The sequence below is a fragment of the Symphalangus syndactylus genome, chromosome 6 (assembly GCF_028878055.3).
Source record: "Symphalangus syndactylus isolate Jambi chromosome 6, NHGRI_mSymSyn1-v2.1_pri, whole genome shotgun sequence".
Classification (NCBI taxonomy): Eukaryota; Metazoa; Chordata; class Mammalia; order Primates; family Hylobatidae; genus Symphalangus; species Symphalangus syndactylus.
The window spans coordinates 85,882,068-85,898,834 of record NC_072428.2 but is presented as its reverse complement, the minus strand read 5'-3'; the positions used below and the strand labels follow the sequence as shown (position 1 = coordinate 85,898,834).

The following is a 16,767-nucleotide window of genomic DNA, read 5'->3' as shown; positions in this document are numbered from 1 at the left end:
TGTGGCTCATGTTCAAGAAGTAATTAAAACATTTTTCTACAATGCAATTAAAAACAACTTTTGAACTTGGATGAAGTCAACCAAGGCAGCAAACCTTCATATCCTACAGCGAAATAATATAGAACTTTCTATTTAGAAAGCCTTTGCTCTGTCATAGCAAGTAATTTATATGATTTTACTTAATCAATGACTTCACACTAAAACCTTCTCTTTAAAGGGAAAATTGGTAGTGATTCAAGAAACATGGTATTTCCTAACCTACCTCATTTTTAAATTAGAGCACGTTTTTCTTCCCTTTGCCAGGAAGTTCATCAAGTTTTTAGACAGTATGCTTACTCTGCTTTATTAAATGAGATGAAACAAGTACATTTAAGTGTGTGTGATTTATTTTTTTAAAAGTTTCAGTGCTTCAGCAGGAGCTAAAAAAAAATTGAACACACCAAAAAGATATAGTACAGGCATGATTAAAATCTCTCTGAGAAAGAAGAAAAATATACCAATTCTTCCTTTCAACTCTTTCTGCAATCCACAGTCATATCTCACTCATTGGTTATGTTTAAAATAAGGAGTCTAGATAAGTTTAAGATGCATCTCATATACACATATATGTTTTTCAAAGAACAATTATAATAACAGATTCCTTGAATAATGTATTTTTATCCATTAAGAACTTTAATTGGGATTCAACCCTTTCTTCATTATGTTAAGAACATTTTCTTCTTCTCCTAGCTAACATATTTAAATTCATCAGAAAAACAATGATTTTATCTAATTTTTAACACTGTACTGGGGAAAGCACGTATTTCATTTTAAATAATAAGTTAATGAACTGAGCTAAGAAAATTCTTTAATAGGATTGTATAATTTTATTTGGAATATTTGGATATTCACAAATATATTTGCTTCTAGTTTTACTTTTTAATCCAGTTTTTTTTTTTTTTTTTTTTTTGAGATGGAATCTTGCTCTGTCACCAGGCTGGAGTGCAGTGGTGCCATCTCGGCTCACTACAACCTCCGCCTCACGGATTCAAGCAATTCTCATGCCTGAGCCTCCGGAGTAGCTGGGACTACAGGTGTGTGCCACCATGCCTCGCTAGTTTTTTGTATTCTAGTAGAGACAAGGTTTCACCATATTGGCCAGGATGGTCTCGATCTGCTGACCTTGTGATCCACCTGCCTCGGCCTCCCAAATTGCTGGGATTACAGGTGTAAGCCACCGTATCTGGCCCTGTCCAGTATTTTTATTGGTGATATTACAACCTCATGTAAGTTGGATGACTTGAAAGTCTTTTTCATCTTTGTCTATGCTCTAAAACGTTTTTTAAAGGTTTCATATAATTTTCTTACCCACATATTCTATACATGAGTCAAAGATAAACTGATTGACAATAAACATGGTCAAAAACCAAACAAACAAAACCACTAAGCAATGGAAAAACAAAAGCAAATACGTAATAATAACAATGTTTTTTGTATTAAAGTGTCCTGGCCGGGTGCGGTAGCTCATGCCTGTAATCCCAGCACTTTGGGAGGCTGAGGTGAGTGGATCACCTGAGGTCGGGAGTTCGAGACTAGCCTGACCAACATGGAGAAACCCCGTCTCTACTAAAAATACAAAAAAATCAGCCGGGTGTGGTGGTGCATGCCTGTAATCTCAGCTACTCGGGAGGCTGAGGCAGGAGAACTGCTTGAACCTAGGAGGTGGAGGTTGTGGTTAGCTGAGATTGCAGCATTGCACTCCAGCCTGGGCAACAAGAGTGAAACTCCATCTCAAAAAAACAAAAAATAAAGTGTCCTAAAATACAAGCAGATACTTAATTTATGCTTACTTTCTTTCCTCTGAAAAATAGGTCAGAATCTACAGATAAAAACATTGGTATTTGTGAATTCCAGTAACTGCTTTATTCAAAATAAAAAAAATTGTCAAATAATCATAAAACTTACTTTGTCAAAAATTGTTGAATACAAAACATTTACACAGTGAAATAAAAAGTTAATTTTATGCAAAATGGAGAAAGTTTGTTTTGATGGCCACCTGTTTCCTAGGGCATGCTAGGAGTTCAAGTGCTCATTAGAGGATGGCATTGGCAGCGTGGCTTGTCCTCCAAGTTGCCCCTGATTAGTCCCTAGGGGTCTAGTGAAAGGGAGATATCGTCTATAAGAATGTGGCCTGATTCTTAAAATAAAATAATGAGTTAGGGACCAGGAAAGATTTAGGTCAATTTTTATTTGACACAGACCATGGCAACTTTTTAATAATATGAATGTGATTATAGATAGAACCTAATTATACTGATTGCTACACAAGAGGAGCTTCAGCACTTCTATTATTTCATGGTCAAAAAATGTTCTCAAAAACACCAGAAATTCAGGATCTCTACAAAGAAGAATAACATGTTTAACTGCAATATAATTAGCAGTTTCTATGGCTTTTGTTCATAAGAGACAATAATAGTTTTGATTCTTGAAAATGCCTAATTATATGAAGAAGGAAATTCAAGGCAGAAAAGCAGATAATTTATAGCATAATTTTCTAAGTAATTAGAATTCGTGCAAAACAATTCTTATCACACATTCTGTTTAATCTGAAAGATCTTATTATCCTTTAAGAAATAAGAATTCAAATTTAACATTAACTACCATGTTTTTTGAACTTTTCTAATCATAATATACTGAAAATAAATAATTATTATTTATTTGTTTAGTATCCTATCTTGGTGAACTAAATAGTACAAAAGTTGTTATATTTACATGAATTTGAAGAGTTCTTTTTATATTGGGGAAGTGATATTTTATTTCTATAAATCATATCACATAGCTATAATTTAAAGTTTAAGGTTATGACATAAAATTTAAAGTTGTAACATAAGTTGTATAATTTGTGGTTTCATATTTGAGTTTTAAGTTGTTTTGCACTAAAAATCTTCCTTGTTTTTCTTTACTGAGAGCTTCTGACAAAAAGATGTTTACAGGCAAAAAAATTGCAAATTACTACATATCGTAAATACTATTGGCTGATTTATAACTCTATTTATTATTTAAAATACACCATTAGTCTTTGTGTGGTTCCAGTTAAAGACAGTTAATTCATAATAACCTCTTCTGAAAACAACTGTTTTAAACCACTGTACTTTGAGACTTTTCTTGAAACCCAAAAGTCACGACCTCTACTACATATTTTTAAAATTCTTAATATGTAATTATGGAAAATTTTTAGGCTATCATAAAGAGCATTTTTTTTAAAAAAAGAAAAATTTAAAAGCAAAAATTTGTAATAGTGCTAGCAGCTGTATTAATCTGACACTGTCTCAGTGAAATGGTTCGAGCAGTGTTAGATGGGCTTTCATTGTTGCTTGAAAATCCAACGTACCTGTTCAAAGAATACACTTAGCCTATGTTTTTATCTTCTCAGCTAAAATGGAATAAGCCACTAATTTGAGATGGACAAAGAATTTAGCCCTCTTAAATCGCCAAATTTGAATTAGATCACAAATGAGCAGTAAAATTGAATCTAAATAATAACACATCTGCCCTGTCATACACATTATTTTGTGCTAAAAGTAGGAATATAAAATAATCTATTCAGGTAGAAGGGAACAAAAACCACTTTTATGTCACTTCCAATAATCAAAAGTATAATATACTTTGGTAGTTGAGTCCTTCTCAAATTTTAATGTGGGCTCTTGATAGGTACAGATTCTCATTCAATAGAACTGGGTGGGCCCTAAGAATCCACATTTTGAACAAGATCCCATGGATGCACATCCTTTTAGTTCAAGGGCCACACACATAGTAGCAAGGGTCTATACAAGCTAAGTTTTCACTGATTTTAACTATGTATAAATAACACAAATCTTTGGTTTGTGAACTACGGTATGATAGAATCCTTCAACTTTGGCAATTTTTTGTTTTTATTTTATTTTATTTTTTCCTAGGCAGAGTTTCACTCTGTCATCTAGGCTGGAGTTCCCTGGCGTGATCTCAGCTCACTGTCACTTTCACTTCCCAGGTTCAAGTGATTCTCCTGCCTCAGCCTCCCAAGTAGCTGGGACCATAGGCACATATTACCACACCTGGCTGATTTTCGTATTTTTAGTAGAGACAGGGTCTCATCATGTTGGCTAGGCTGGTCTCGAACCACTGATCTCAAGGGATCCGCCTGCCTCGGCCTCCCAAATTACTGAGATTACAGGCATGAGCCACTGCGCCTGGCCTGGTATGCTCTTTTATCTTATCTTGGAACAGTATATATCTGACTCGACAAACATTCCTTACATATAAATATTTTGCAAATTGCAGAAATATGTAAATTTTTAACATGATAAAATTAATTTCATAAAATTAACGGTAAAATTAATCTCAGTTATCACTAAATATCAGTTTACAACTAACTTTTTGCAGATTACTTAATTTGATTATCTACAGTTTGGAAGTGATCTTGTAGATAGCACTTTGAAGATAATAAAATACAATACAAATATAGGCTCTCTGTTGTTCATGATTATTTCAAATATTTACTTCTGTAAGACTGCCAATTTTTCAAATATTGCTTTTAATGATAAACTTTCAAATACTCAGTGTAATAACACCAATGTCACGACACCTACAATTTGGTGGGTACAGTTCTAAATTGCTGCTTATGACTATAATGAAGTATTATTGGTCTTTGTTCAGTGCAGGCAGTCCATTAATCCTATTTCCTGTTTTTTTGTTTGTTTGTTTGTTTTTTTTCCCTGGAGTGCTCATATGGAGTTGTTTGTGTAGGTACCTCATCAAGACTCGTAAAGGTTTTTCTAAACTAATCTGATACATCCAACTTTCTTTTGAATAAGCACATGGTTCCTCTCATTTTATTTTATTAGCACAGTTTCCAATATCTTTATAAATTAAATTTAAGTTAGGTTTACTTTCTAGTGGAACTACTATTTTCTACCTTTTCTCATAAAATAACTATTAGAAAAGACCTAGAGTCATTATTCCTGGACAATGCTGAGTTTTCTATAATTAGATATTAATTAGAATAAAATTATTAGACCATCTATAAGACATGTTACACATATATTTATTAGTTAAAAACAACAAAGAAAATATATTTCCCCATCTTTTGAAAAATACGCCTCCAGATCTTACTGAGACCAATGAAAATGCTCAGAGATTTTATGTAAATAGAAAGGCAATTTAAAAAATATGCCAACAAACACAATTTACACATTTATAGAGTAAAAACCAAAGAAATTGGGAAATGACTGCGTTTTATTTCTTTAATCATAAAATAGGAAGGCAGTAAAATTACTGGTATGTAAAAATTCTCTAGCAAATAACGTGTTAAATATTTATTGTCCATATTGTAAGAATATTATGTTTTTCATTAAGATAAAAAAATTACTTAAGAAAATTTTTCAGACCATGTATTTTTTAAGTTCCTATTTATTCATTCCTTTAAATAATCAAAGAAAAAAATCTTAAAGCGAAACAAAACCCCTTACCTCTGAGAAAAATGTCTGGATCAAGAACCATGATTATTCCTATTAATTAACATTTTACGTGTGGCTTTTAAAGTGAAGAGACTAGCTGAAGAGACCTTATTTTACTGTGATGATAGTCCAGGGTGTCAGTTATCAAGCTTCTACTGAATAGAAAAGAATACTGTTTCTGGTTTCTCCCCACTCTCTGATTACTTCTTTCTAAACACCAATCTATTTTTCATCTCATTATTTTTTCTATGATTCCTGTTCACAATTTACTTATAGTTAGGGACATTTGTCACTGAGATAACATAATTTAAAAATCTACAATCATATAATCTAGAAATAATATACAGTTTTTCTGGTTCCAACTGATTCCCGTCCTTTTCTTCAAAACTTAAAACAATAATTTCCAATTTCTTGTTGTTTTGGACTCTCTTGTACACATGCTTTCTAAGAGAAGACTGGATATATTTAGACAAAGGAATGCCTGGCTCATAAGTTGTCATGTCCTGCTTTCATTTTATAGTGAAATCTCCAGTCTGTAGTTGTGATACTAGATTGAGAGCCTGAAAATCAATGGGATCCAAAAATTTGTTTAATCTAAAGGAAGATGGATAGTAACTCCTCCCTTACTCTATGGGTTAAACGATGGTTTTGAGCTATAAAGACATTTTGGAAATATATGAATATGATCCTATAGATGTATTAAGACTTCTAGGGTTTTTCATTAGATAAAAAGTACTATAGTTTTATCCTGGAAGCCAGGGTTTTCACTTAATTTTGTTTCTTATAACAGTTCCTTGAACCTAGTGGATGCTATTTGCATGTAAAAAAAATGGAAGTTACCAAAGTATATATTGGTAGCTACCAAATGTAGTTCATACACTTTGTTATTATCAGTGATTCTAGGAGGACTTATATCAGTAGCAGGGAAATGAGAAGAGAATAACATTCTGTGTAACTGGGGTGATTTAGAAACCTAAATTTTCTACAGGTAAATAGAAACATTGTTGAATGAGAAGAGAAGAGACCAGACTTGAGAATATAAAAATATTTACTGAAAATCAAAATTTTAAAAAGAAACAAATTGATAAACAGTAACTGAAATGAATAGTTTTATCTCTGTAGGAAAATACCTAGTCTTAACTTCTCATTAATAATGTAGCTATTTTACCTCTATCATATTATATTACATAGTATCTTAATTGTTTTTAGGGACAACCATATGGTCAGATATAAAATGGTAATCTGAGTATTCTTAGGAATTAATATATGTTCCAGTAACATTTTTTAATGTTTTGAGCCTATAAAAAAGTCCTTAAGTATGTATCACCTGTAACTTGCATTATAAAATTGAGAGTTAAGCCTTTGGATAGGAGACTTTATGGTAAAGTTTTGGGATATTTATTTCAGTTTGTTGATGTCATTGATTTTATTAAGATGATACACGTTTTTATAATCAAGTAATGACAAAAATCTCATCAGGAAATTATTATTAACCATTAGGAATTATTTTCTTTTTTCCCTTTCTTCCTTCCTCTCCTTCAACATTCTTTGCAAATTCCTTCCAAACAGCTAAGTTTTTTTTTCTTTTTTTCAATTTTGTTTTATCTTAAGGATTACCTATTTTCCTACCCTAGAGAATATGTAATAATTCCAATTAAACAATGAGAATAGCAACACCAGTTTTCCATAAATACCCTTACAAATGTATGGGAAAGCTCTCTGTGATCTCAAAGCCCCGGCATCTTTTGTTTATTTGTTGTTGTTGTTGTTTGAGACATGGTCTGGCTCTGTCACCTAGGCTCGAGTGCAGTGGCATGATCATGGCTCACTGCAGCCTTGACCTCCCAGGATCAGGTGATCCTCCCACCTCAGCCTCCCAAGTAACTGGGACTACAGGTGCATGCCACCATTCCTGCCTAATTTTTAAATTATTTGTAGAGATTATTATTTGGATTTATAATAATTCAGACAAATTTGTAAACACATTGAAAAGTTACATTTTTGATGAGTGTCTTATGCTATTAGCCTATGTTAAATCCAACAATAATTAAAATTTAGCAAATCTTCAAGCAAAGTAATAAAAACCATACTTCTAATGACAAAACCGCACTCATATTAGTTTATAAAATTACTACTAGAAACAAATTATGATTCATTTTAAAAGTATATTTTTGAATAGATTTTTAAAATAATAACAGTAACAAATATATAACGGTATACAACTTAAAATGCAAAATGTATGTGATAATAAGAAAGTACCATAGGAAACTGATATATGGCTGAGAACAAGGACTTTGATATTCTCTTGTCTAATTTCTTTAGTCACGTAGTAACCCATATATTTCTACCTTGAAAATGTTTAAGGCCATCTACATACACATCTTCCTTACCAGTATTATTGGGGAAACATTTTTAAAGACCCTTTACCTGAATAATATTTTTAGTTGATATATGAAGCTTAGAACATTTTTCATGCCTTTTTGTCATGTGTAAGTAACTTAGCAATAGGATGTCACTAATATGAGAAAAATGCTTTTTCTTTTTATGGAAGCAGAGTCGATTTATTTTCATCAAAATGAGCAGACACCATTAGGCAAGAATTCCTGTATGTATAGATTCAGTCTAAGGAAAGGACATAGATCACTATCATTTCATCTGGTCTTGTTTTCCCTACACCACTTTGATTGCTATCCTAGAAATATGTGGCTGCACAGTTTAATGAGACTGTGCATTTTACTACATTTTTAGCAACTCGGTATATTTATGTATTTTAATTGTTCCATTCATTAAAATTCTTACACAATATTAGGGCAACATCAATTGAATTTTTTTATTTTTGTAGTAGTTATTTTTCCAAATGCATCACATAAATTAATTCATAGGTGATTCTCATAGCAATCAAATGAGAGAGAAACTGCAGTTATTCTCATTTGAAAAGGAGAAATTGATCACAGAGAGCTTACACTAGATCACAAAGAGATCTCTTTACAGTTGCCGAAGTCAGACAGTAGGTCTCCAGAAACTCCATGCTGTTAACAATAATCCCAAAGATTATAGTTGATGACCCCTCATGAAAAATTTAAATGTTAAACTGTGATGTAGCAGGAGAGTCATAAATGCAGTTAATGTCTTCTTAACCATTTTATTGAAAAACATTTAATGGAGAATTAACCTAATTATTTAAGTTTATTAAGTTATAAGTATTGTACTTACTAGAGATAAATTAACACGTACAGAAACACATTTCATTACAATTTAGCCTTGGCTATTGTCTATAATTTCATTGTTTCATCTTCTAATTTTGTAAAACACAATGTGCTTTATGATTTTAATACTAAAGCTAAAACTACTACTAGAAACACATTACATATTCATGATGTACTAATTTCCCCATATAATGATAGTAGCTATCAATTAAAACATAACCAAATAGCTTGACAACATTTTAAGGAAGACAAGCATAAATTTCAGAGTTGTTTGTTGTATCAATTTACTAAATGTGTATTGTCTACTTTGCATAGAGGTGTATATAGGTAACAGTAGCAGCAATCAGTTAACATGAGCATTTACTATATTATCAGATATTGTTCTAATTGCCCTATATACACTGTCTCATGCATTCTCAGAAAAACAGTATGAGATATTACTATTAACCCTTTCTTACAAACCATAAATGTGTGGCAAATATAAATAACTTAAATGACTCCCAAAGTCACGTAAGTAACAAATGGAGGACCTGGGATACAAACTGAGGCAGATTAACTTTAGGGCCCATGAAGAGATTAATTGGTTTCTTATTTTATATTTCTTAGGGTAAGAGGCTGGATGTTAGGCCCTGTGATAACTACAAACATATATCTATCTGGTCTTGGGGTTCAAAGGTGGAAACACTTAAAATCCCGTGGGCAAATGGTAAGGCTATATGAAAAAGATAGCAAATTTGAGGGCCACCAGCTCTATTTGATTTGAGTATGGTAGAGTTTCATATTGGAGAGGTCACTTAGGATTACATGATAAAAGACTTGACAGGCAGCAGAATCTGGATTCAATTTGCTTGTAAATTGAGAGACATAAATGATTTTTGAATGGGAGAGTATTGTGATAGTAATCAGTGCTGTATTTAGGGAGAAATCTATCAGTTATATCTAAAAATAAATGTATATATGGCTTAAAGTGTTATGCAATCTTATAAAATTAAGTATAATCAATAACTTTATTAAAAAAAATTTTAATAAAAAAATTGCATCCAGAATTTGTGCTAAGCCTGCAGACACAATTTCTAGGTATAATTATCTATACTTATATTTGTAAAAATAAATATGAGAAAATATATTCTCATAAGTCAACATTTCCCTCTGTCTCAGTATTCATTTTTTAGGGCATCTGAGAATTATATCTTATATAATAGTAGAGTAGATATATGAACACATATTTTATCAACATGGAAAGGCAGGTTATTTTGGAACTTTAAAAAATTTAAATATTGTATGACCTTTTGAGATATTGCCATTAATATCTTCCACTGTGAAAGTTTCTGAAATCTTCTATTCTGAAAGTATTTGCATCAAACCTACACTGAATATTTCATAATACTGTAAACCCATTCCTTTCACTCAGAGTGATTAGGGTATAACAAGTGGCTTTTTTTTTTTTTTTTCTGGTCAAAACTATCCATGCCATTAAAATTCAATGGCATTGCTTCCCATCATTCAGCTTGATCTGGGTAAAATCCTTTAATTCCCCAGCCCCTGCTGTTGGGGAGCTCTAGGCTCATCACACTTAACCTCTGCCTGGGCTTCTCAGAATAGAATTTGTTTCACCCCATTCATAGCTTCAATAGTTGAGCAAGCCACACGCAAGTGCACACTGGTCTTTTACCCTGAGCACACTAATCTGATTGTTTTTCCACTCTACAAACTCTGGGTCAACAATCAAGCTGCCGCCAGAAACTAATTAATTTGCAAACAGGCTTCTGTTTTCACAGAGGGAAAGCTTTTGAGAGCCATGTCAGGGAGGCCAGTCACACCATGGTTACATGCATTGTCATGGCATCCACTTCTCTTGGTAAATCTCTTGCTTGATGTCACTGCACACAGGAACCCAGATTACCCAGTCAGCAGTAAATCCCTATTGAGGCCCACCAAGCTTTGAATGTAGTGACTCTAGAAGAGGAAATTGGTATAGACAGGCTGTGTATTCATTAAACTGATGGTGAGACAAGAGAGAAAAAAATAAAAAAACAAGAGGAAAAAGGAAGCTGCCTTTGATATAAAGAATTGTCCAATATATTGTCTCATGTTTTGATCAACTTTCATTTAAAAAGCAGGATTACCTTGAGAAAATATAATAATGCTTCTAAATCTTAGATTTCTACTCTCATCAGCTGTTAATTTCAAATTAAGAAATTCAAAATTTTCTGCCTATATGCCACATCTGAGAGTTGTACATTTTAGCCCAACATTAAAAAAAATTCAAATGGCAAATTTGAACAATTTTATTCAGGTCGCTTTTCTTAGAAGCCTGGAAAAAATAAAACCAGTTTTCAAATATATTGCCATTAATGAGTTAATTTTTATTCCAAAGCTTTATTCATATTTCCTCATTAGTAATTTCAAAAAACTCGCTAAAAGTCATTATGTTCCTTAGACAAAAAGTGACAGAGAAAGTATGTCCTTGATAAAGGATATCAAGTGATGGTATATTTTGGTAACTTTTAGCTCTTTATGAAAAAAAGATGTATGTAGTGATTTGATTAAATGTATTATTATTTAGAGAGTAGAATAATTTCATGGTATATATTTATTGTTTAAAAAGATACATTTATAATGGCTGTGTATTATTTGTTAGGATGAAAATGTTTCTGAGTAATAGATTCCTGAGAAAACAAAACTTAACTACTAAGTTGTGTTTAGGTATAGACATAACTATTATTCTAAAGTTTCTATATTCAAATTTTCAGCATAATTTCAAGAAAATAACCTTAAGTATTCTCATTTTATTTCTGTGACTTTATACATTGATACTCCAGAATTGCTTGCTAATGCATACACTACTTACTCATAGAATACATAATTGAAACGTTTTAAAATACTGCATTCTTGTTTTCTTCTTTCATTGACTATAAAAACTAAGAGGAACTTTGTTGTTGCCGTTGTTTTAACTGAATGATCACTCAGCTTCTCTAACACTCATCTGCTCAAATAACCATAAAACAGGCTTATAGAGGGCTTTTTCCCCAAAGGTCAGCAAAATATTACTAACTTGCTTAAGCCAAAGAAATAATCAAAAATGGCATAATCGTAAGTCTGACATTATGCAAAACTAGATGATCTGTTTTAGTTATTAAAGAAAATGCAATTGGATACTCGGACGTTTTTTATGTCTCCAAAGATAGTAAGATTGAAATAGTGTATAAAAAGAGCTGTACAAGTGATTTGAGATCGGGTATCTGGTAACGTGTAATGTTAACTTGTGTATTCATAGTTTATTTGCAGTCATATGTTTCGTCACTGGGTCTAGTTTTCTAAAAGCGCATGTTGTGGAGAAATTTGAATCTTAAGAGAGTACGAAATATCCTAGTACATGACCACAGAGGAAGCTATGCTGATTCCAATAAGGGCAGGCCATCAGGGTATGAATATTACAAGTGAGAGGAAGTGGAGTGATGACTTGCATACCATTTCAATTACAGAAAAAGAGCAAGTGAGTTAGTCTATCTACAGGCACGATCCTTTTAGGAAATTCCACTAAAAGAAAACAGGTCTTTCTGAAATGAGTGGGAAGGCGTCACACTCCAGGCATTGTAATTTGGTCTGTTTGTGTTTCCCAGGCCTTGGGATCCATGTGGTTTCATATATTAAACCCGACTTTGGCTGCCCTTTCACCCTGACTCAAATATAATCACTCACAGAGTGAGTCAGGCCAAGCTTCCTAAGCGTGCTCCACCCAAAAGAAGTGGGATAAAGGATACCCAGATAATTAGCATTTATTAAGTGCTTACTACGTACCAAGAACTTGCTCAGTGCTTTTTATACATTATTATGTGATCATTTTTCCACAACAACTATAGGAGATAGGTAGTACCTCTGTTCATTTTATTAATGCAAGGGCCAAAGTAAAGTGAAACCCTGCCTCATTCTAAACATAGTCTTTCTTCCAAATCATATATCATCCCACTATTACTCCAAGACATAAACAATATTGGAAAACAGTCTCCATCAAATAAGAAAAATAAATGTGGGCTAGTAATCTAACTGCTCTAATGAATGGTTAATATGGACAATAATTAGGTAGTAGTATTTTCATACTAAGGGTTAAGATATCATTATGATAACAGCAGCATAAACTTATTTGTTTCCTTACTATAAATATACACAAAACAATTCTACTTTATTTCCACATTAAGCTGAAATTGGAATTGAAATTTGAAATCGTATAATACTGACAGAATTTATGTAGTACAAGAAAAAAATACTGGATTTTGGTACATCATGCCAAACCCCTAGCAGTATATTTTCTGAAATAAAAAATTGTTATAACATTTAGAAACTCTAAATTAGGGTTTATCGCAACTAATGAAGATGTTTTAAGAACGTTATTACATGTTAAAACGTAAAATACACAACAGATTCCATTGTCTGAAGTTTCTTAATCTGAAAGTGTTATTCATTCCTAAATTTTCCTGCTAAAACTGAATTTAAACATTTATTGGCATTATCATATGAAAGTAGTGAAATTCCATTTTAAAAAATCAAGATATTTCAAGTTCCAATTTTAGACAACTGTTTTGTTGTTTGCTTTTCCTTACCAGGAACAAAAATTATAAGTCATCTAAAATAGGTGAACTGATTCTTCCAAAAGAGTTGAACTGATTTGAGAAAAATAAAGTCCTATGGTGAAATTAATTTTAATAATCCTGAAGACCCTTAAAAAACACTTTGCAAAGCAATGTGTTAATTCTGGAACATGAATGATTGTGTAGTCTATGCTGATGCCTCAAAACTCATTTATTTTATGCATGAATGTGTAAATATTAGGTTTTCAATTTTATTCTGTAATGGTATTTAATTTCACTAGGCTTGTGATTCAGAGTCCCTTGGTTCTATCCCAAACATATCTGTATCTTCCATCTTGCAGCAGTTCTGCTTTTTGCACCCTGTCAGATGTAACCTTTGTGCTAATTTGGAAAAATCAGTTCTCACGTTTAGTGCTGAGAGACTGATAACTGAATTCTCAAATGAACTACACATTTTCAGAGATGAAGTACAGAGCTGTGGACAATGACTGTGTTTTCCCACAGTGTAAATTCTTCAGACTCAGCTGTCAACATGTGAGTGTGCAGCATAAAAGCAGCTTTAACTTGATGACTTTTTTTCTCCAAGGCCATAAAAATGAAATGGATACTATACTCTCCTTTATGTTATTCCATCTTCTAGTGAGATTTTGTTTCTCGTGGACAGAGAAAGCCTGTATGCCCTTTAGGGTACTTAGTAGATCAAAGTCTTCTTTCTAAATAGAAAAAGAAACATTTTCCCTCCCACACAAATATTTCAGTTTGCGAACTAACCAGATAGCAATGTTGAGGTTTTTTTCCTACTAATTTTGCCTCTGCACACATCCTAGGTCTAATAATTTATATTGGATACTCTAGAATATTCTCCTGGGTTTTTGGAGTTCTGCATATGCTCTTCTCTTCATCTCAGCACCTTTTCATTTCCCTGGTGAGGCATCACATTTCTCACATGGTCACCCAGGTACCGTGAGACCCCATCTACCCCTGGTGGCAGAGGAACATTTGACTACATGTCTAATCTCCTTTGATTACCACAGTGTTTGTATGCAATCATCAATTATGTTAGGCATCATTAGCATTTTAAACAATGAAGAAGTGATGCCAAATTTAGAGAAAACTTGGGAGAGCAAGAAATAAGGGAAGCTAAGAGAAGAGATTTAAAAAGAATGGGCTAGTTAATGGTAAATACTGCAGGAGACATTGTCAAAGTAGAGATTAATAAAAAGTAATAGAAAATCATTAGTGTCCTTTGGAGGAATAATTTCATGGAAGTAATTATTGGATGAATGCCAGGTTTAAAGTAATGGTAGTGAAACATTGAGGAAACAAGTCCTAACCAGGCTATGAACTTAGATATATTGGGACTTTGTGGCATACCATGAGAGAACAGTTTTGCATGAGATAAGTAAGATTTCAGCTTGGGGGAAGAAATCAGTGCTGAAAAAGGGATAAAGATAGCAAAGGATATGTAAATTGGCTAAATTAACCAAAGAACATCAATGCCATTAAAAGCCAAGGCTGAAGGGTCAAATGTGGAGGCAGGGAGCGTGTCTTTGTCACTACTACATGGAAAATTATAGGACATTCAGAAATGCTGTCACAGGAGGGAAGAGATGCTGATTGAGGTAATTTGAGGTATGTTTTATGTTTTGAGTAGTCACTTTGAAGTATAGGATCGATCAGAACAAAGGTTGTCACACAACTCATGGTCTCTTGGAATTTCAATGAGGTCTAGAGGTAGACCTGTGACTTTTCTCTAATAACTAATGGAAGACAAAAGGGATGAACTAAATTTTGGGGTTCCTGGAATAAGGCAGGGAAACCAAGTGTGGCAGAAGTTCATAGAATGAGATATTCAGTCATCTTACTGAGAACATGACTATAAACCATAAGCCTCTTTCTTATTAATGAATTATGTAAAACCAGGAAAAATTTCATGCTTCATTCTTATGAATGAGTTATGTACAAGCAGGAAAAAATTCATGGAGGGATAATTGGAGATTGGGTGGCTTTATTTTTTAAGATTGAAGGTAGGTATAAATATAGATAATTAAGTAACGATAAAAACAACCATGATTAATATAGTAGGGACCTTTATAAAAATTTTTGGTGAATTTGTAAATGACTAACCAAAAAAAAAAAAAAAAAGAACTCTAGGTAGAAGGATATAAAAGAATTGCTTAGTTAAAATTTTGAATAAGAGTAGTATTTATTTATTTTAGGTATATGCATTTTGTACATTTTCTGCTATGCCAAAATTATTTTCTATACTAAAAAGAAAAGAGAGTAATAGTAATAAATAATAATAAGCATCTACTTGATCAAGTAGTTAAGTCAGTGCCTGAAGTTCAGAAAACCGGGTTTCTGTTCTAAACATTCTTGTACTAGATTAGATAATAATCCTAACCTATAAAATGGGAGAGGGGTTTTAGGATGATTAAGATTAAATGTGAATCAAATGAAATTATGATTTAAAAGACCTTTGAAATTTTGAAAAGACTATTAATATGTTATTCACACTGCAATAACATTCAATTTTTGACATTCACTAGTATATAAGATGATGTTTTCAAGGAAACAATAAGAGATGTAAAGGAAAAAAAAACTACTACACTGTAAGATTTGTTGTGGTGTCCCCATAAGACAGAATTGGTAAGTCATCTTATCTTTTTCCATTTCCTCCCTTCCGTAGCTCCGATCCAGATCTTTCTTTCCGTAGCTAACTACTGAGAAACTTCAACGTTGGCACTAAATGAATCTTTTCCTGAATATTTAATCTCTCTTTTCTTTCTTTGCCAAACTTTCTCACACCCACCATCATGAGGTCACCACCATTAGCTTAACTGCACAATAAATTTCAAGTAATATTGCATGTACTGTAAAAGAGTTCTCCAGTAACTTAATATAGTTACACATGTTACATGTCTATGTTCTTTCATAAACCACCTACCATTGAGCCACCTGGAATCATGCTGCTCTGTCCTGATTGGGTGGTGGTGCCCAAGAGTTCGGAAGATAGCAAAGTCTCGCCCCATAAAATCAGCTGCAGTTCCAGAGTATAATTCTCCATCTGTGTTGTGACAAAACCACATACACATTCTTTAATTCAATTAAGGCAAAAACAAAACAAAACAAACAAACAAAATGCAAGTTTCATGTTGTGACCATGCTAAGAAGAAAACTGAAATGCTCTCTGCATCATTATGCAGTTACTTATTTTTTATCCTTATTGAAGGATATGTCCTTATTGAAGGAAGTATTTTGTCAAATACTTATTCAATGATTTAGTGTATGACTACTTATCTAGTACTAAGAAAATCTGAATAAAGTCTGATTCAGTGAATCTTGCTAAAACATAAAATTTTATTATTTTCTACTATGACCACTGACAAACGCACAAAATGGAAACTACATTTATCATATCACTTGCTTTTATATGTGTAAAGTTACTATGGTTCTAATATCCTTATAACGTAGGTAAGGTATCATTATAAAATCTTA

At 32.6% G+C, this 16,767-nt stretch overlaps 1 protein-coding gene across 6 annotated transcripts in view; it reads right to left on the bottom strand.

Annotated features, from left to right (window-relative positions):
* Positions 1–16,767, bottom strand: part of SEMA3A (semaphorin 3A) — a 530,580-nt gene that overhangs the window by 74,597 nt on the left and 439,216 nt on the right. For all 6 annotated transcript variants that reach the window (XM_063642072.1, XM_055283377.2, XM_063642071.1 and 3 more), the window contains one exon: positions 16,217–16,336. In XM_063642072.1, the coding sequence (XP_063498142.1) occupies positions 16,217–16,336 (120 nt within the window). The remainder of the gene's footprint in view (positions 1–16,216; positions 16,337–16,767) is intronic.